Source organism: Rattus norvegicus, chromosome 18 (assembly GCF_036323735.1).
Source record: "Rattus norvegicus strain BN/NHsdMcwi chromosome 18, GRCr8, whole genome shotgun sequence".
Lineage (NCBI taxonomy): Eukaryota > Metazoa > Chordata > Mammalia > Rodentia > Muridae > Rattus > Rattus norvegicus.
Window position 1 is genome coordinate 35160640 of NC_086036.1, and position 21553 is coordinate 35182192.

The 21553-nt window shown below is 43.1% G+C and overlaps 1 protein-coding gene across 18 annotated transcripts in view; it reads right to left on the bottom strand.

Moving 5' to 3' along the window:
- Positions 1-21553, bottom strand: part of Ppp2r2b (protein phosphatase 2, regulatory subunit B, beta) — a 452614-nt gene that overhangs the window by 255954 nt on the left and 175107 nt on the right. For 2 of the 18 annotated variants that reach the window (NR_073588.2, XM_063277528.1), the window contains exon 4: positions 3617-3810. The exons of 11 other annotated variants lie outside the window; for them this stretch is intronic. Coding sequence is in view for 5 of the 7 variants with exons in the window: in XM_063277528.1 (XP_063133598.1) it covers positions 3617-3686 (70 nt within the window). In the remaining 2 variants the exon portion in view is untranslated. Of the gene's footprint in view, positions 1-3616; positions 4391-18059; positions 18134-21553 lie in introns of those variants that run through there. 5 more of the 18 variants (XM_039097060.2, XM_039097059.2, NM_001402382.1 and 2 more) reach the window with 5 other exon arrangements.

A 21553-nucleotide genomic window follows, 5' to 3' on the forward strand; every position in this document is an offset into this window, starting at 1 on the left:
GTGTAAAAAGAATAGTTTTTCTTTAGACTTCTGGGGTAAGATGGTGCTTATCGATGCCAAGATATAACCGGCAATTAACTAGTAATTAAGAAAATTGCTAAATGATGTTTCCTGGCTAGAGGATCAGCCAAGAGAAGAGTGGTGGCTTTTGTCATATCCCTAATATTCCTTCTCCTCCAAATCACCTCAAATCAATATATAGCCTAAAGCGAGAGAGAAAGTTTGGTAAACAAACACAGCAGAATACCAACAGGTACAGTAGATTGGGGTTGATTTGTGGTAGGCAATATCCTGAATGCTTTGTCTGTATCAACCCCCCCCCCCGGCATAGGTTCTAATATGACTCCCATTTTACAGCCAAGAAGACTGAGGACAGTAAAGTTATTTTAAAACATCCCGTTTATGGCCCTAATCCGTGACCTCATTTGGAAGTACAAGATTAATCTAGAAAACCCACAGGCTGCTGTACTGAAGTCAGCTGTTTGGATTACTCCAGTAGATGCCTAAAATGCAGAAAGAAATTCACATTTAGATCTGAGAGATCCAAAAGGTGAACCTTTGGTTAGAGAACCTTGAGTCCCACATCTGATCAAGCCAGCACATTGACTTTATGTTGTGGCCACCCCAACTCCATCCTTCCTTATATATCACCCATGTGCACATTTAAAAATTACTTTTGGAAGAAATTCTACTCCAGACAGAAGCTTAGCTCATACACCCAGGAAATAAACCATTATCATCTTTCTGCTCACAGGAGGCAGCACACATGGGCTTTAGGTACAGTTTCTAGCTCAAAGACTAGACTTTCTTAAAGGGATAACCTTGTAACTAGTCTCTAGGCCTGGTGTGGGGGAGCTTTGGTTAACATCCCACTCTGGGTATGGGGAAGTGCACATAGAAACTCAGAGGAGAGCTTGGAGTGGAATTTGCCCGATGGATGGATAAGACAGAAAGGTAGGAAAAGGCAGGAGAGGGCAGTGACTGTGATGGCCCACATCAAGGGAGGGAGAGGATGAATGAAGGGAGAGAGGGGGAGAAGGGGGAAGGGGGAGAGGGGAAAAGGGGGAGGAGGAGGGGAAGGGGAGAGAGGGAGGGAGGGAGGGAGGGAGGGAGAGAGAGAGAGAGAGAGAGAGAGAGAGAGAGAGAGAGTGTTCTTTCACAGCATTTGCATTGCTCTTAGCTAGGTAAACCTGCCTACAGCTACCACTTACAATGCAAATTGAGTTTAAAGTCCTTCACAGTAACTACACTGCAAACCCCTTTCAGCTTTAAATAGAATGCTGCAGTGTAGGTTGATCAGAGCAAAGGGAGAAACATCTGAGAAAGCAAGGAGGGGAGTTTAAGGGAAGATGCCCTGCTATGTTTGGGCAGGTAAAAGTGTAAAGGTAGGGAGATAATAAAGGAAACAGAAAAATAAGTCTGTGAAAGGACCCAGAAGGGAATCCATCAGGGAGTTTAAACTGTCAAGAAAAAGAAAAAATAGAAAAAACCCAAATAACAACAACAAACAAAACAAGAACAACAATAAACCCCAAACTTTTGGTGAGGAGAATTCTGTCTAATTGGATTTGGTGCTCTCCCTGGGCATGCTGGTTCATCAGAAGGGGTGGGAAGACTCTTTCCTTACTGTCTGAACACATACTCCATGAAATGCAGAGACCAAGACTACTAGAGAACTTCTTGCTTTGTCAAGCTTCTGCTCCATTTCTCCCTCTTCCCATGTCTTTACTAAGACCAGGTACAGGGGTGCAATAGATTGATTCATATATATCAGAAAAGGTTTAAAGCTCTTTGCTAAAAACCCATGCTTCATTGTTAAATATTCACCCCCAAAATTAGTATTCATAAAAATGCAATTAAATAGGTACCAAGGTAGTATTGGAAACAATAAAGGATGCTATCTTAAACTTCTTCCTTCTGCAAATGACATTCCTATACACCTGGTTTCAATTTAGTCACCTCCTTGGTTTGTTAGGTTTTCCCTTGCTTGCATAATGTAACAGAAGAAAACAGGAGGGTAACCTTTCTTTGTAGTCTCAAATACAAAGCTCCTTACCCACCACAAAGCTAACAGATCCGAAGACTGACCTCTCTGGTGGATGGCATGCCTAGATGTCATTGCTACCTGGTCATGCTCAGTCACAAAGCACAAAGACTTCTAATCACACCACTGCTGTGGAAATATTTTTAAGAATCAGCAAGAATGGTATTCATCGTGGGGCAGAGATGGGTGGACCATCTTTAAAAAATCATCTCTAAGGTTTCAGAGCTTACAGTGTGTCTGGGTACCATAGACATGTTGGGCTTGCTGGTCCCCAGACATGGTAATGAATACGAAAGTATTTTCAACAGCACTTGGGATTCTTCTGTCTAAAATTTCCAGAGATCTTTGCAGAGGGGGCCACCATTATCCCCACCCCTACATATGAGTCTTTTTATTTCCCTAAGAGCTGGCACTTTTACTTGATCCATGGCATTCTTCTGATGTGATTAAATATTACAGAAATTTTAGCATTCTAGAAGAAGAAACACGGGCTAACATGCCTTGCTGCATTTTCCCCAAGCACTTTCCCACGCGTTTTCTCACATGGCCATGGCCATAGGTCAATACAACACTTCCTTGCCGAAAATCAACATCTACAGGTAGAAAATAAAGCTCGAATGCAAAAGTTTTGTCATTCAAATAAAACTAAAACGTTTTTACTCAGTTCATACACAAAGGGCAGGAAGCAGTCCACCTGCTGACTTTCCCTGACTGCCTGCCCAGCATTTAGGCTGATGTCAGAGCGAGCTGGCTGAAAGGAGAGAGAGCCAGCAAGCGAGAGAGTGAGCGAACACAATTTCACCTCTTGGCAAAGCTCAGCTCGCTGAACCCTCCTGCTTTCTGCTGGCTGTTGATTCAGCAGAAAGTACTGCTGCAGAATTCATAATGGTGATTTTTAAAGGCCCCATGGATCCAGATCCCAGTTGCTCGCCCCACGTGTCAGCCTCGTTCTCTCGCCGCGAATCATGATTCCCCAGCTACCTTTTAAAATTTTCTGGCTATCGTACTTTCAAGGGGAGAGGGCTCCCCCACTTTTGCTAAAAGGCCGTTAGGGGGTTTTGATTGTCTGAGCAGGTAAACCAGCGAGCCAGAGAAATGAATGGGCAAGAAATGAAGCTATATTCTTACTGCAGTCACCGAGAGCCACACATCACTGTACCCAGAGAGGGGTGGACCAAGGTCTCACTGGGCCCCTCCCTTCTCATCTCAGTCCAAGATTCTTGTAAGCGTCTTGGGACAAGAAGGTGTCATCTGCTTCGTTGGGATCATCTGCCTGGGAGCCGCACCCTGAAAAGCCTCATCCCTAAAGGCCATTTTAACTCCCGGGAGCACCTGGTCCACCTGCTGCTGAACGTGGGGCACCAGTGACCGAGAGCCCGAGCCTGGATGGATGTGCCTTACCCCTAACCCCTCTGGCGGCTTGGGTGAGAGCCTAGCCTGAGCCTCCGCCCAGTGCTCCAGCCCTAGAGCCTGGAGGAGTCTCTGCCACTAGGCGCCGGGCCACTGGTGAAGCACAGCTATCCGCAACTTGCACCCGACCCCAGCGGCGGAATGCGGCCGAGCTGGCATTACCTTCGGTTGCATAGCTGTGGTCGCGCAGGAAACTGTTGTTGATTTTGCGGGTATCAATGTCCTCCTCCATTGACAGCAGGCTTACTTGCGTGGGAACCAGAAGCCGGCAGACAAGTATCCATGATCCCACCCCGCAGCCAGTCTCACAGGAGAGGGGGGCAGGGGAGCCAGTGGGACTGCACCATGGTCCAAGCCTGAGGAGGAGACGGGGAGGCGGAGAGAGAAGAAAATAAAAACCCGGCAATGGAGCTGTCACCTCCTCCACTCGGTTCTCCGCGGATGCGGTGGCTCCTCCCGCACGGTGCGCTCACTTCAGCTCCAATTCCCAGCGAGGATGCTGCGCCTGCCTCCTCTGCCTCTGGGTACCAGGAAGCTCTGTGTCCTCCACGAGGGGTCTGGTCCTGCCCGCCCACCCCGGAGACGTTCCCGAGTAGGGCTGGGGAGATGCCCAACAGGTTCCCCTTGGCAGGCAGCGGCTCCAAAATGCAAAAAATAAGAACCCTCCTCCCCCTGGGAGAGCGGGCAGCCGCGACAAAATGGTGCCTTTCCGGACCCACACTGCAGGGGCGAGATGGCAGGGGCAGGATTCAGGCTTGCCTTGCTGAGATGAGGGTGCTGGTCCCACGGGAGGGCGGCTCCCGCAGACGGGGGCTAGGGAAGCTGGCGGGGAGCTAGGCAGGGCGCTGTGGCCGGCGCCAGCGCTCTCACCCTCACACCCACAGGGGCGCACTCGCAGCTGCTGCTGGTGCTGCTGCTGCTGCAGGAGGCTGGAGGCGGCTGGTGCATTAAAAGCGAGGCTCCTCCCAACCGCGTCAGCAGCCCCAGGACTCTTCCCCAGTAGCAGTGGGAGTCCAGGCAGAGGCTGCGGCTGCTCTCTGCTGCAGAGGGGTGCAAGCAGCAGCCAAGGACACCTGGACAGCAAGTGGGAGCGTGCAGGTTCACTGAAAAGAAAAAGGCGTGGATGAGCTGTTCCAGTATCTCCCCTCTGGTGCCATACAGCCAAGGGTAGGGGCTGGCTTGTGCTCAGAGGCTCTTAGCTCACTCATTTGATCCTGACGCCTGCCTGCACTTCATTCAGGACAGTATTTAGTAGTAGGTTCCTTTGGGTAGAAGTCCGCATCTAGGTTCCTTTTGTTAACCGGATATGATGTAGACTGCCCCTTGTTGAAGTTCAAGGGTGAGGTCAGGAGCTCCAAGCCTGGAGAGAGCTAGAAGAGGAGCTTATTCAAAACTTAGCCCTTCAAGCTTGGAGTAGAAAGCAGAGCAGGGGCCAGAACTTTGATACTGCCATCATGGTCGATTCCTTTCCAAGCAGGCTAACATCTGTGAGAAGCTGGTGTTCAGAAACGTATCAGTGTCTACAGGCAGAGACAGTCTGCACAGTACAGGGCTGAGTTATGGGTCAATATACCCAGCCTGAAGAAGCACACTCTCTGTAGCCCTTTGTGTTTTGTTTTGAACAGACGGGTGGAGCTTCATGCTCAGTTGTTCGGACGCCTTCTGTGTGCCCTCAGTATGCTAAGTCCTTGAATGCAGAGAGGAGGCAGGGACCAAGGTGAACCACTATGATCCAGATGGAATTTAAGGGCACAAAAGGGGGTACCCCGTCTTCTCACTTCAACTCAGAGGAAAGGCAGGGTTCACTTTCCAGTCCACATTTCCCCAAATTGCAAATACTACATTTGAAAGAGTATGATATCGATGCTGTTATGAAACATAAAATAATTCAGTGGCGCAGTTCAAACCACTAGATGAGCAATTTGGAGAAGAACTTTCCTCATGAAGTACTGTTCATTTCTATGGGTGTCACTGTAGGGAGAGACATCAGCAAATGTCTTGCTCAGTTAAGCTCTGCGAGTTTAGCCAGATGGGCCCTGAGGGACCCGTGAGTTAATTATATACATACAATGAATGCTTCAGCTAACACAATTTAGAAAGTATTTGAAGTTCCAAAACGGGCTGGGGGGGGGGGGCAAGTCCTTAACTGAGGCTGGGAATTGCCACTAGGTTTCTAAGAAAAAAATAGATGTTTCTGGTGGGTGGAAAATGGTATTGTTTACAAGTCCAAAAAGTAACTGCATCTCTTGGGGGGAAAGATAGGGCGGAAATGTTTCCCCACAATCAGGAGTTGAAAGGCAAGCTTCTAGTAGATTCCACTTTACTTTCATGTGGCAGTTAAGTCCTACATGGTTGTTTGATTGTTTTTTCAAAGGCGATGTGTGAAATTCAAGTAGCAGAGAAGACTTGGTACAAGCTTGTTCAGTCCACTTGAGTATTGCTTGTCCGAGTGGCATCTTCCATGTCCAGCTGGGTGCCTCACGGAGGCTGTACAGTCCCACAGTCCTTTCAGCTTCTCTTGGAGATTAGCATATGGTAAGGAAGGATCAGAAAGGAAAGATAAGTTCATCTCTGGGTGCATCGTGACGCTAAGATGTCTTGCCTTCAGTTGAAATGATTTTTGGCTGTGGCAGCAGGGTTTAGGACATACTGGGAAATTCATCCCTTGTCTTTATAGGACATGGTATGGATTGACATAGAGATGTATAATGGACTAAGAGGGCTCACGTTTATTGGCCAGACTGGGTTTGAGGAATGTTCCCTAGTAACACATGAGAAACATAACCTTTCTCCAGCCTCTAAGTCTACTAAATTCTTCCTCTGGCATTCCCTGTGGTATTCTGCCTTCATTTGCTCAACAATACATAAGACACAAGAAATAAGAAGGCAAATGAGAAAGGTTCCATTTCTACTCATGAAGAGGATTTCACAGTTCTGAATGGAGACTTCTATTCACTGAAATCATACCATAAACCTCCACTATTCTTTATTTTCACAATTAGTTTTGTTCTCTTCATGATTCTTTATTTTCCAGTATTTTATTATTATTGTCAAATATTTTCATCATGTATCTAGTATTAGGTGCCTGCCACTTAGAAGTTGTTTGCTCATATTTATTGAATCGTTCTATACAGTGAACAAATAAGTAAATTACTGAATATGATTAGTGGTATTTAGTCTTTTGCTACTCTAGTCATGCTAAAAATCATGAAAAAATTTATTGCCCATTTTGCAGAGATTATAAGTATAAGTTAGCTTATAATCTCTACTGCTATGGGAAAAATTGTTCCCATTGAATCCTATATGTATGAATACCAAAATTATTTAACATTTGACATATGCTAGGACTGGAGTAAGTACTGGAAATACAGACAACATGAAACTGTTCTTTCTTTCACAGAAGAGAGTGAGCTTTGAGAAACTACACATACTATAATCAAGCCAGTTGTGGTGAGTAGAAGTAGAAGGAGCCTAAATTCAAAGTTAGTATGGGCTACACCTTTAAAAGGGGGATGGAAAGATAGTTCATAAGATGAAGGTGCCAACAGCCAAGCCCGATGATAACCTGAATTGGTTCCCCAGAACTCACATAATAGAAGGAAAAAAACTGACTCCTGCAAGCTGTTCTTTGACTTTTTTTTTTATTGGATATATTTCTTTATTTACATTTCAAATGTTATTCCCTTTCCAGGTTGTCCTTTGACTCTTACATGCATGCTCACACAAACACAAACACGCACTTGCGCACACACACACACACACACACACACACACACACACACACGTGCAAGCAAAGTATAATAACAGTTTAAATCAACAGACCATAGCATAACATCAAATATTAGATGATCTTCATCTACCTATTACTGTGTCCTTGAGCAGGTTACAAAATCTCACTGAGCCATAGACTGGCTTACCTATAAACCAGGGAGAAAATGGTACCAATTTCATAAAGTCACTGTGAAAGTAAAACAATACAGGAAAAGAATACACTGGTATTACTTTGAGGTTCCCTTTTATTTTCTGTCATTCCTACTATTTTGATTTCTAACAAATATGTGTATCAGATACTGACAAGACCGTCCAAGGTTTTACACATCAATTCATGAAATAGTTGGTCTGTATCATCATGGACCTCACTGTCTAATTTATAATTTAAATAGAGGAGGCTACATGCTCCAAAGAGGGCAGTAGAGGGCACTGTGAAAGGCTGACTTAATCCAGTCTTGTATCTACACAGTAAAGGCCAATTACAAATACACAGCTTTCTTAAGTTACCCCATTCAGCATGGTAGCATGTGGATGTATCTTTATTAATCTCAAGCTTGTTCTTGGCCCCCTTCCCCAACACAATTCTCCCCCACTTGCCTGGCCAACCTGTGCTTCTGACACTTATTGAGATCTTTGAGCACAACCTGTCCAATTAATACATTAAACAACAACAATTTTATCAAATCCTTTTAGTCTAGAGAGCCTTATTGTATGTTTCAGGTGTCAGGTGACCCTGGTTTGTATCCCCGCTCAGACATTTATGAATTCCATGAGAGTTGACAGATAGTTTAACTTCTTTGAGCTTCTGTGTCTGCAAAGCAGGGTAGAGCCCTAGAAGCCACTTCACAGGGTTGTCAGGTATCTTCACAGACAATGTAAGGAAAGCACTTGGTCCAGGCTTGGACCAGAGCCAGACCCCATGGGATGAACAATGGTTCTCTCTCAGCAGTGTTTCATGGAGACTTCTGTCTGAAGAGAACTAAAGCGACACTACAAGTCAGTCTTCATGGGAACATGTGACCCAGAAACCTGAGTTTGATAACCTCTGGCTGTCTAAATGAACTACTTAAAACAATATAGACTATGTTTTAGTACCTTGTAAAGGATGTCTATAAGCTATAATGTTAATACAAATATGAAGAGAGAGAACTTCCAACTCTTGATGCTCATTGTGGCTGCAGATCTAGCTACGCTTCCCTGTGGAGGAATCTCCAGGATCTCTAGTCCTCACTCTCTGAGGTGGTTTATGCGTCGGCTACCCAGAGACTGGCATCTTGAATTTCAAGCAAGTTTGTAATTCCTTTTTGCATATACTGCAGCATGAATGATTCTTTACATGGCATTTAATGCAGGAAGAGAAAGCAAAGCCTCTTGCCCTCCCAGTGCCATATGAATTTTAGATTAGGGAGTTCTGTGGGCCAATGTTGTGTAGGATGCATACCTCTGTCCAGCTTTGCAAGACACCCTGATGCCCTTGTAAAATCTGAAATGTGCTCCGTGAGACCATTGTAGCAAAGACATCACAAGTTTCTTTAAAATGGCAATATAAATCAAGTTGCTTTGTCAAATGTGAGAGCCTGTCTCTGAACATTTACCAGCAGGCCGACAGAAACTCACCACTTGCTGAGGTATCTGTATAGCCAACCTTTTGCACCCTCCCTGTTATCTGCACAGCGTTCCCTCTGATTTCTCAATACCGTACTCCCAAGTTGAGTCAGTTCCAGAGCACTCCGTTATCCAAGGAACTTCTACGATAATAGTAAACAACTCTTAAATTCCTACCTTTAACACAACCATTTCTCATATTTATCAGAAAAACCCTGATGAGTTCTCTGATTCCTTTCAGGCTGGATATAAAGCTGTCATGATAGACCCTGAGTGATTGCTTCTAGAAGACTCGAACACCTGACAATGTAAGGAATGCTGGTCATGCCCACTCTCAAGGAATCTTTCTTTTCTTCTATCCTGGCTCCATAGATTCCTTATCCTTGCCTTTTATAAACCTAGGTGTGAAACAAAACTGTCTACAAAACATTCATCAGCAGCCTCTCTTCTTGTCTACATGGGCACTGATGTAATCAGAGCAAAGGTACAGAATCCCAAGTCCAGATCTGTGGGCCAGAAAGAAAACAGCATCTTAACCAGGGCCTCAATCAGTGGTTCTGGACTTAAAATAGGCTGCCTTGTATTGGGGTTGTTTTAATTTGTATCGTATTTATTAAGTATAAGTGATGATCTCTAAAACCAATTAATCAACTCTCCGGGGGCATTGTCTAGCGCCTGATTACTGTACTCAAAGCAAAGCTTTATTATAATTTATAAACAAGAATATATATTAGAAAAGAACTTTTACATCTAAAATGTATCAAATTATCACGTATAGAAATAATTCTTAGAAAATAAGTTGTAGTTAAAAATTTTAAATATGAAATTATTTCTGAGTCTTATTTGAGAAACGGAGACCAACTTAAGCATCCACTCACAAAGTTTGTCGGCCTAATCATGGTGTCTTTATACATTGAGCAAGTATTGGGCTATTGACACAATAATGGCAGATAACATTTAATAGGCACCAGTGCAGTAGGCTTTTCCCCCATCTCGCTGAATCCTATGTAGAGTTCCTAAAGTAAGCTCTATAATTATCTCCATTTTACTGAAGATAGCAGAGTTAAATAAGGTAGCTGTCAAAGAAATGGGAGTCCAGCTCAGCCACATGTGGTCTTTGAAGGCCATGTACTTAATCACTGTGCTTGGAGGTACGCAGGGGAGGTGGGATGCGATCCCCTCAAGGTCTTTTCTAAACCACCTGCCTTTAGATTCTGATTCATGCCTCATTATATTCTGTCAACTGAAAATCACAACTGTTGGGCTAGTGAGGATGCAATAAAAAAATCTTACTGTTGTGTATTACTGTAGGACTGTAGTGTGCATCCACCCAATGTCATAGTCACTCAAAGTTTAACCATTTCCACATGACACAGCAATTACCCTACTGCATATACATACTTGAAGGAAGGGAAGCACAAAAAGCTTGCACGTGACTGTTCATAGCAGTATTATTCAAAATAATCCAAAGGTTGACACAACACAAATGTCCATCAACTAATGGACACACACACACACACTCACAGACAGACAGACTGACAGACAGACACACACAAACACACACACACTCACAGACAGACTGACAGTCAGACAGACACACACAAACACACACACACACTCATAGACAGACTGAGACAGACAGACACACATTCACAGACTGACAGACAGACACACAATCACAGACAGACAGACAGACACACTCACAGACAGACAGACTGACAGACAGACAGACACACACTCACAGGCAGACTGACAGACACACACACACTCACAGACAGACTGATAGACACACACACAAACACAAACACTGACAGACTGACAGACACACACACACACACACACAAACACTATTTAGCAATAAAAGGCAGTGAACTACTAATACATGCTATGTCAAAGATGAAACCTAATAAAACTACAGCTGGTGAAAGAAGCCAGACGAACCCCCATTTTTGTGAAATGTTAATAGGCAGATCTGTAGGCAGAAAATAAGACGAGTGATTGTCAGGGGCTGCTACAGGGTTCAGGAGCTCTTTTTGGGTAGTGGAAGTGTTCTAAAATTAGAAAGGGTCCATGGATAGTTACATAACTGTGAAGATCCTGAAAACCAATGAAAACTTTCAAAGGTTCAAAGGTTAGGTTTTAGGACATGTAAGTTACATCTTAGAGTTGTTCCTAAAAGATGAATAATAAGCCATTGTCACCATTACCTGCTGTCACTACTAGGGTGTATGCTGTATCCTCCTCCTGACTTACTAGCACAGAAAAACTAAGAGCATCTAATGGCAAAGGCAATTGTCAATATTCCACCACGAACAGAGTAGAAAGCAAATGAAGCTGCACCCAGTTTTGGGCAAGTAGATAAACATGTCATGGCTATGTGGAGTTTTTATAAGTCCCCTATACCCTGGTGCTTTATAAACAAAAGAAAAGAAAAAAACTTACAATGTATCATTTTTTAGTAAGAGAAAAATAAATTCTATAAAATACTTTAGAAGCAGAAACATAGTGTTGGAAAGAGTAGATCAGCCCTTGCTGAGGGAAGTCTAGACAAAGTTGGTCTGGAGAGATGCATGTGATCAGCAGACGGACACTGCACTGTGCCTCAGAAAAGCCATGCAGGCATTGCTCACCAATTTATAGCTGTCACATCAAAAAGTTAAGAAAGCATTCATTTTAATAGTCATTTTAAATATTTAGTTTTATAAAAACAAAGTTGGTTTAAATACATTATTCTAAAATATACAATTTCTATATGCAATCAATTTAAATGATTTATTAATTACAAAGTTACCTTTCTGTGAAACAAATCTTTGAAAACTGTTTTATACTTAGAGATGTCTCAAAATTGGCTATAGTTCTAGGGGCTAAATAACCCAATGTGGCAGTGTTTCCCTGACTGGACAGCAGGGTGCAGAGGAACTGTTCCCAAAATGCCATTCCGTCCATAACAAAACATTTTAACATATTCTTCCAGAAGCACACAATTATTCTCCTAAGGAATAGAATTAGAATTTGATGAACCTCAAAATTATTTCAATCCATACAAGCAAAATGTGAAGACATATACAGCCATTCCCATATACATATATTATGCAGAATAGACAATTTGAATGCAATTTTCATCTCTTTCTAAAACTCTCAAATTGAATGAACAGAATATCAAAAGACATTAAAAACTACAAAAGGCCCTATACATCATACCATAACCCATATCCACTCTCTGGTGGTTACCCTCTAAAAGGCCAACTATTTGATTGAATACCTTTGGCTTGAATTTTGCTCAGCAACAAAGCCCAATAGCCAGAGGTCACCACCCAAGAAGGAATTTTTGTGGTTGTGACTCTAGATTCCTTTATGGTTAAAGCATGGCTTCCACGCATAGGAACAAGCAGTGCTTCCTTAGATTAGACTGGACAGCAGGGTTTTGTGATCCCGTGATCAATGGAAGACTCTGATGAACTTTAGGATTTGGTTCTTCATTGCCTTGGAGACACCTATATGACAGTTTTAAGTGTGCAACTGCACACATCCTTCTTCTCAGGGTTCTTTCCCCGCTCATTCCTGTCCACCATTTCTCTGAGTCTCCAGCTGCCTGAATGTTAACTCCAAGACCCCTTTGATGTGTAGAAGCCAGAGTTCTGGACCTCACGATCCACAGTCCTTTCCTCAGCTACCATCCACACAATTATACAGTCCCAGATCTGAACTTTCAGCAGAGAGCTCTTCCCTAGACAATCTTAGTGGCAAGTGGACATTTCCCTGGGTGCCTTTGATGCATCTCCATCCTTAGTGCTGCCTGCCACACCAGCTCTGCTTCCTGTCACTGACCTCTCTCTTCCCCACATGCTTCCCATCAGATCTGCCAACTCTAGCTTCAGCATCTATCTGTAATAGACCAGTTCTCACCCACCAACTGCTATGCCATGCTGCTCTGGCTACTGAGAATGTTTCAAAACTAGCCATTCTCCAAGAACCCCTGTAGCAGTCTGGTGTGCCTTCACTTTTTTTTTAACATTTTTAATTTAACTTTTAAACTCTCTCTCTCTCTCTCTCTCTCTCTCTCTCTCTCTCTCTCTCTCTCTCTCTGTGTGTGTGTGTGTGTGTGTGTGTGTGTGTACTATAGGTTTGTACATATAAGAGCAGTGTCCACACAGGTAAGAAGGCATCAGATTCCCTTAAGCTGGAGTTATAGGACATCATGTGTGAGCCTCATGAAAAAGGCACTGAGAGCTGAAAGGAGGCCCTTGGCAAGAGTAATACAAGCTCTTCACAGTTGAGCCTGTTAAAAGCTAAGGTTCATGACCTCTACCGTGGGATACAGGCAACAGGAAAACTAGTCCTCTAAAATGTGAATCACCCCATGCCACTTTTCTGCCCCTAACCTTTGATTCCTATATATTTGGACCAAAAGCTTTTTGAGATGTTGGAAGGATTGGGCTCTGGCTATAGTTCTATTTTATCTTCCTCCTGGTAGTACCACTAAATACTCCCAACTCCTCTACTGATATGGGGGTATCCTAATCTCTCGTTAAATATTACAGGGTGATACTCTCTTCCCGGAACTGTGGGGCACGTGAACTGTGCCACCAGGATCTGGCATAGAACTGGCAAGGTAGAATTTGTCCAAACGCCAGATATCTCAAAGCTTGAGATTTAAAATTTCATCTTGAGACCAGCAGGAGCAGGACGAACTCCCTCCTTGTTTTCAGTGCCTGCCTCAGAGCAGAAAACCCAGGGAGCCCTAACCAGGTGCTCAGGTACTCAGTCATGTAGCCCAGCACCTGGAATGCCCTCTATGCTAATGAGGCATCTCAGTAACCTTAGCCTTCAGCCAATGATCTTTGCCCACTCTGGATATTCTCACCCCCTTCCCCAAAACTATACACCCCTTGGCTCATCCCTAGTAAAGTGTATGTATATAAGCCCTACCCTGAACAAAGGTATAAGCCAAGCTAAGATCATCTCAGAGAGCTATTTCATTGAAGATCACTGGAGAAGGCTTTGGCCTAAAAGAGTTGAAGCACTAAGATCCTTGGAGAAGGTCTTCCCTCTTTCTCCCGCCCCCATGGCACTTGTTCTCAGCCAGACCAGGATCCTGCTAGTTCCAGACTCTACTTCGTCCTTCCAGCCAGGTGTGCAGCTGGACACCCTAAGAGGGAGAAAGCAGAGGATCTGGAACCCCAGCTTTGTCCTGGCCTCTCCTTCACCCTTCCCATCTTGGTGTGCAACTGGGTCACTGGGCGGACTGTGGACTCCACCCATTCCTGTCCTCTTTGAACTGATGTCATGACGGCAACCTCCGGACACCCCAAGAAGCAAGGTGGAACCCCAAACCACCCAGAACCTCTGCGTTTGCTTTCCTCTCTGACCTCAAGACCATGGACAGACTCTAGCATAGCTCGGCAGTTTGCTTCTTTGAAGATTTGTCCCAATATCAACCCCTCTGGGATGCTTTACTCCATCAAGGCTCCATCTGGCACAATGAGACAGTATTTGTTTGTTTGTCTTTGGTTACTACAAAAGGAGAATATGATTTTCAGGACAATAGGATGCTTTGTTTCCTATACTTAGCACCTAGAATAGTGTCCTGCATGGTTCATTACCCAACCAGTGGGTAGTGGTATCCTGCATTTCAGACATTTGCATTACAGTTCACAACAGTAGCAGATTACAGTTATAAAGTGGCAACAAAATAATTTTATGATTGGGGAAGCTGTATTAAAAGGTCACAGCATAAGGAAGGTTGAGTACCACTGCTCTAAGTTATCTTTACTTTACTTTTGAGTATGGGTCTCATGCAGCTCAGGCTGGCCTCAAACTCATACCTGAGGGTACCCATGACTTTCTGTTCCTTCAGCCCCTTCCTTCCCAGTGCTGGGATATACACATGTGCTACCAGGCTTAGTTTATATAGTCCTGGGGGATCTAACCATAGTTCTTACAAATGCTAGGCAAGCAAACAACCTATGACATCTGACCTACATCCCTAGCCTTCTAATGCATTCAGGAGCGTTTGTTATAAAAGAATAAATATGAATCAAGACAGAGAGCAATGAATGATAAACATAAAATGTGTCGTGAAAGTATTTGCCTTAGCCCCAATGGCATTGTGGCCCTCTTTGTGCTTCTTGGATATAAGCTATGTTATCCATGTAGTTGGTGTGTTTTAGAATGGGAAGATAGCCTTAGGGCACCTTAGGCTTGAACTAGCCACAGCAAAGCGACTGCTTGATTGGGACTGGGAGCTTTGGGTCACATGATTTTCCTTCTACCTAGTTACTGAATCCAGCTCTGTGGCATTCATTAATGACTTTGCAATGCCTATGGAGCCCGTGCAGTGGTACCCCAATGCTAAGTGTTAACACCGGGCTTAGAAAAGCTCTGGTGGCTGGTCATACCCTATGTAGGTTGTCATATTAATGACAAGAAGATAATACATACACTGAAAACAAGGAAAGCTTTGAGACACTTCTGATCTTGCTCAATACAATTCTTCCTTGGCTGACCTCTTAATATATGCTTTTCTCTGTAGTGAGCCATGACTATGAGTATGACAGTATTCAATGAGTTTTGCTAATCCCCCTGACAAATCACTGATACTGGGGTTAATTTGAGACATCCTCTCTGTGGTTAGTGCTAGGCATTAGGGTAATCTTGAGAACAATGCTTTCAATTTTTACAGCTTGCCCAATTCTGGGTAGTGTGAAATATTTCTTTGACAAGGCTCAAGTTGAAAGGTGGGTTTCCAGATCATTAGGCCTGTATTATCATCATTTTGCTGAGGGGAAAACTGAATCATGGAGAAAGGTAGAGACTTGTCCAGATTACCTGGTGATTTAGTGACTGCCCGGAAGTACAACACCTGTTACACTGTATATGCTATCTCCAACCTAAAACACATACCAATGATGTAAACAACACAGCTCTCACCCAAGAAGCCCAAAGACCAGATTGCTTGTAGGGGCTAAGCAAATACTTTCACTACACATTTTACATTTATTGTTCATTACTTTATGTCTGGATTCATCTTTATTCTTTTATAGCAAACACTCTTAGATGCATTATAAGGCTAGGGATGTATTTGGGCTATATGGGCTCCCATGCTCCATCTCTAGAATGTCTGATAACTTTCATTTGGGGATACATATCTTTTATCTTCAGAGGGCTAACAAAGCTATTGAAAGCAGGGTTGTATCTATATATTTAGGAGTGTGTGTGTGTGTGTGTGTGTGTGTGTGTTTATTCAGGAGTGTGCATCTATACTTGTGTATATCACAATTAAACAATAAAGGTCATGGATTTGAGAGAATGAGGGAGCATGGAAAGACTTGGAAGGAGGAAAAGGAAGTGAGGGGAAATGATGCAATTATATTTTAATTATTTTTTTCTCACCCCAACTCTGTAAGTCAGTAGGCACAGTCCTATACAAAAGTACAAAGTAGCTGGTTTTTTTTGCTTGTCCTTCTGCCTTGTCGTCGGCCATGAAGGAGATGTAAAAGAATAGTATCAATCCTTCTAATAGACAGAGAGGTCTGAAGAGGAAGTCTTTCTGTTTACTAAGGACCAGCTCCAACTGGCCCCTTCTCACACCTCAATGATCTGCTACTCTCTCTGTCTTAAGTGGGGAACTGTGAACCACAGGCAACTTTAGAAGCCAGAGGAAGGAACACATGGAAAATTCTGCCAATCATGTCAGAAACATGGTGAAGAGCTCAGGGTGTTATACAAGCAAGATTGTCCTAGTTATGAGGACACTGGTGTGGCAAGTCATAGAAGACAGAATTTAAGAGCTATGTGGACCTTGAACTTGTAAGCAAGGTTGTGTGTATTTTTAAACTCAATAAATATTTATGGAATAAATATGGAAGGGAAATAATCATATTAAACATCCCTCAAATAGAGACCTTACAATTTCCATTTGGCACTCGATGGTACCACAAGGACTGAACAGAAGATAAAGACGGAAGCTTATGAATTTACATCTGAAAAGCAGCCCAGACCCTGAGCAATAACTTTAACATTTTGGGATCAGAGACCTTTTTGAGAATTGAATAAAAGATGTGCACTTCTTCCCCAGGTGTGTGTGGTGGTGAGACATGGGACAACAGTGCTTGAGCTCACTGCTTCCAAATGCTGACTCATTAAGTCTGCTTCACATAGTGAAGAATAAAGATGCTTGTGGGCCAAAGGAAGGTATGAGCTTGAATACAGGTTTAGAAGCATGTCACCAAGTGCCTCTGTGAACACTTCAATGGGAGGAATGACAGGAGGTATCACATAGAGGGCACTTACTAGTAATGGAACAAGGTTAGATAGGTATCTCCAAAGATAGGTAAGATGTGAAGCAAACTTCAAGGCATGCCTTTTTGAGAACCACAGTGGTTCTGAGTTCAGATCTTGGCTCTAGTATTTCCTAGCAGAATATGGTAGGTGATTTAATCTTGTTGTCTTTTCATTTCATTTGCCAAAAAAACTTCGCAGTGGTCACATCAAGGGGTGGTTGCATGGTCTCAAACCACACATGTTGTGTAATACATCCAATACTGGTGGGTGCCTGGTATCAAATGTGGGAACTGTCATTGCACTGAGCTCTGTCACTGCCCAACATGGAGGCTGGTTTAATTCGCTTGTCTATTCTTAAAGTAATTTGATCTTCTTGTTTTTATTTTTCCAATTTGCTCAAGGCCATGGTTTTGGGTCAAAGCAATATGAAGTTGTCTTCTGAGTGGGCTTGTCCTGGAAGCATATCTTCACCTATCACTCAAGCATGCATGACTTGCTTACGATGTACTTAGCATTAGCCTTTGAGACACTGGCAAGGAGCTCACACTTGATTAGAGAGATAATGTTTGAAATGTATGTTCAGGTGATGGATGCTCCACAGTGTAAAGATTTAGAGGCATTGACCCAAGTAGGGCGAGTGTCAGCTGGCAAAATGAATGCATAAAATAACAGGTCTAGGCTTTGAGACTGGTTGTATAACAAATACGTAGGGTCCACTGTAAAGTAAACTCACAGTCCTTTGTTCACAAAGCGTCAGGGACTTTAAGACAATAATAGTGGAGTGTGATTTTAAGCATGAGCGATGTCTCTGTGAAGGCCTTGTGCTACTACATGTGCTGTAGACCAAGGAGATGGCCCTGCCTTGAAGGACAGGAGGACTCAGAGAGAGAGAGAGAGAGAGAGAGAGAGAGAGAGAGAGAGAGAGAGAGAGAGAGAGATAGATTACCATCTTTCACGGTGTCCAGATCGATGGTTGAAGTGCTCCTATCTCTTGTCTTTCAAATCCCAGCTCAGCCCCAGCTTAGAGAAAACAAGACAGAATGAAGAGCTCAGACTCAAAATTCATGAGGCAAGGGTCAAGCCTGCATCCTACACTGAATAGCAGGCAATGTTCTTCCTTTCTCTGCAAGTCAGTGGGCACCTGATTGGAAAACTCCCACAAAGGCTCATCACCAGACTTTACAAATACAGAAGGAGCTTAAACCACTATGTCCTATAGTAGCACCAAACTCTTTATAAAGAACATTCTTAGTAAAGTTTCCTTAACTTCTGCAGACTTTAAATAGGACTTACTAAATGTGCATTCACACACACACACACACACACACACACACACACACACACACACACATACACACACCTTCCAATAGCCCCTAGCCAACACAAACACAGATGTGTGAACGTATTATTCCCCACCCCAATTTCCTATTTAGCTTTGTCCTATATGAATTTGATTTCTCTTACTCAATGTCTTCTGGTCCTCAACGCTATGTTTATGTTGTCTTCTCTAAATTTCAGCATGGCCTTCCCGATTACAGACCTGGTTCCCATAACTCTAATTTGAAAACGCTGCATGGAACTTTCCTAAACCCAAAGCCACAGATTTATCAGTGTGTTTTGGGGTGTCATCTATATGTAGTAAAAGATGTACAGGATCTGAAAAATACTCCCAAACTCTACAAAACAAAACAAAAACCTCTGCATGATCCTAGTTAGGGCTTCTCTTATTGTGATAAAACATGACCAAAAGCAACTTGGGGAGCAAAGGGTTTATCTCATCTTATACTTCCAGGTCATGTCCATCACTGAGGGAAGTCAGGGGCAGAAACTCAACAGAACCCTGGATGTAGGAACAGAAGCAGAGGCCATGGAAGGTCCCTGCTTCCTGCCATGCTTTCCGTGCCTTGCCAAGTTTTCATTCTTATATGCTATAGGACCACCTGCCCAGAGTTAGTGGTACCTGCAGTGGGCTGGGTCCTTCCACATCAATTATTAATTAAGAAAATGCTCCACAGACCTATCCACAGGCCAATCTGGTGGAGGTGTTTTCTTAGTCAAGGTTCCTTCTTCTCATATAACCCAAGCCTATGTCAAGTTGAGAAAAACCAAACCATAACAACTAGGATGATTCTTTGATTCAGTCCTCTGTGAGAGGTGTCAAATTCAAAAAACAGAACTCATGTTATAAAGAAGTCTATTTAGCCTTTTAAATTGTGGAGCTTTCTGCAATAACAGTATACTTAATAGTGTAGTATACTTATGTGCTATAGACTAGTTTTATTTTGCTGGCCTGAAAGATGACTGGCTCTTTGGCATCCCTTGTGAGCCTCTATAATCAATTCCCTCCTTCCCAGAGTCTCTGGCTTTGTATGTCTCTTCCTCCCCAAGTCCTAAACTCTAGAATCAGTGAACTATTTCCAGTTTTTGGAGACCTTTGAGCTTTGCACTACTGTGCTGTCCGCAATATCTGCCTCTCACTCATCCTTGCACTGATCCCTGGCCATGTATCACTTGTCTCTTAAGGCCTTGAACAAGCAGTATAGATATGATATTGCTAGCAACTGCTTTCTACCTTACTCCCAATAGTTGATTACTTCTTTTGAATTTTGTATACAAAATGATGTTTATGAAACAGTTTTTGGGTAATAAGTGCTTAGCAACATATTGTATTATAGACAACCCCTCAAAAGGCTTAAGGTAGCTAAGGTGCACCTGGGAAGAAAGAAACAGAGCAAGTAATTCATCTCTGTTGCTGTCATTTGAACACTGTGTACTTTGCCTATTTGTCCAATCCAGAAGCTCAGTGGCCATCTCTACCATTTCCCTTTCTCTACATCCAGAGTAGCAAAGGCCCATACAGCAATTCCCTTTGAAAAGGTCTGTCTACAACTGTCCGCTCATGTAGCCATGAATTCAGCTCAGAACACAGTCACTTCTCAGCATGCTTTTTCCCATGGTCCCCTAGCAAAGTTTCCATTTCCCGTGCAGCATTCCCTAAAGTGCAAATACAAGTGGTTCAATTACCCTCCAACAACCTCTAAATGCTTCCTATAACTTAGAGAAAGACAAATCCAAGGGCCCTTAATACAGATCAACAGTCCATACCATGGTGGGAGCAGAGAAAGGGAAATGGTGTTGATGTAACATTGTGAAGAGGTTGGCTTGGTCTGTATCCATAAGAATGGGAAGAGCTGGTGAGTACTTTTCTACTCTCAATTCCATCCCTTAAGGTCTCACAGTCTACACTGGGATCCTTGAAGAATCCATGAGTTTCCCAGTTTGCCACATGTTCTTTAGATTTCTGGGCATTTGTATGTATTCTATTTCCTTTGAAATTCTCTTCCATTCTTCAGCTCAACTGTTCTGAGCTTCCTAAACACTGATATAGGACCATGCTGTCCCGCTGTGAGCTTACACATCTGGGTGTCTGTCGTTTTAGAGAGTCTTTGTGGCAGTTCTGTGTCTTACTCTTAGTTGGATCTGTGCTCGCTTCAGAACCAACACAGAGTTGTTGGTTTGAGCGTATCATTTTGAATCCATTCGTAACGAATCATATAATGAATAAGTAGATGAAAGAAAACTTAGCTAAAAAGGGCAACGTGTGTAACACAGGAGAAGAAAGTTAAGGCTTTATATCTTGTCTGTTTGCTTTTATCTCAAACACATTTTCCCCCTTTGTTCCCTGAAGCACCATGAGGTTACTCCAACTGCCTTTGCATTTTTCCTTCCTCTTGGGAGTTTTCTTTGCTCTTTTACCCATAATTCAAGCTGCCCTAATTCAGAGCACTCATCCTTTTGCAGGATTCTCACTGATACAGACCAAGCCAACCTCTCCACAGTGCTTTGTCAACAGCCTGTTTCTCTTTCTCTGCTTCCTCTATGGTACAATTGTGCCTCGGTGTCTGTGAATGACAGTACATGGTCAGGTCAGGAGAGAATGATGCTTGTTTTTTACTTAATACTTGGTCCCAGTGGCTTTCGACAGTACCTAGCAAATAAGCAAGTTTATTCAATGGAGGCACAAACTAAAAACTTGTGTAGGGCTCAGAAGGTGATAACTGTTTATTAAAATAAGGCCTGAAACTTTTTGTAAATCATTTTTAAATAATATGCTTGAAGGAAAAAATCATTTCTACAAACTTAGCAACATATGCATATTTTCATGTCTCCTTGAAATATGCTTTTATCTCCATTGAAATAAATGTTGTCAAAGGAATCCTGTCTGCCAGGTTCCTGGACTCCACCTCATTAGGCAAATAAGTAGCTGCCGAGTCAATGTCCACCGCAGGAGAGCACAGGAGGCTAACTCGTCCATCCCATAATGTGCTCTAATTGGGACACACTGGTCTGTCATGTCACAGCATAGTCAGTGCTGTTTCAGTAAGTGATTATTAAAATGGAAAACAAACAGTCCCAAGGAGTCATGACTGTGTGACACTT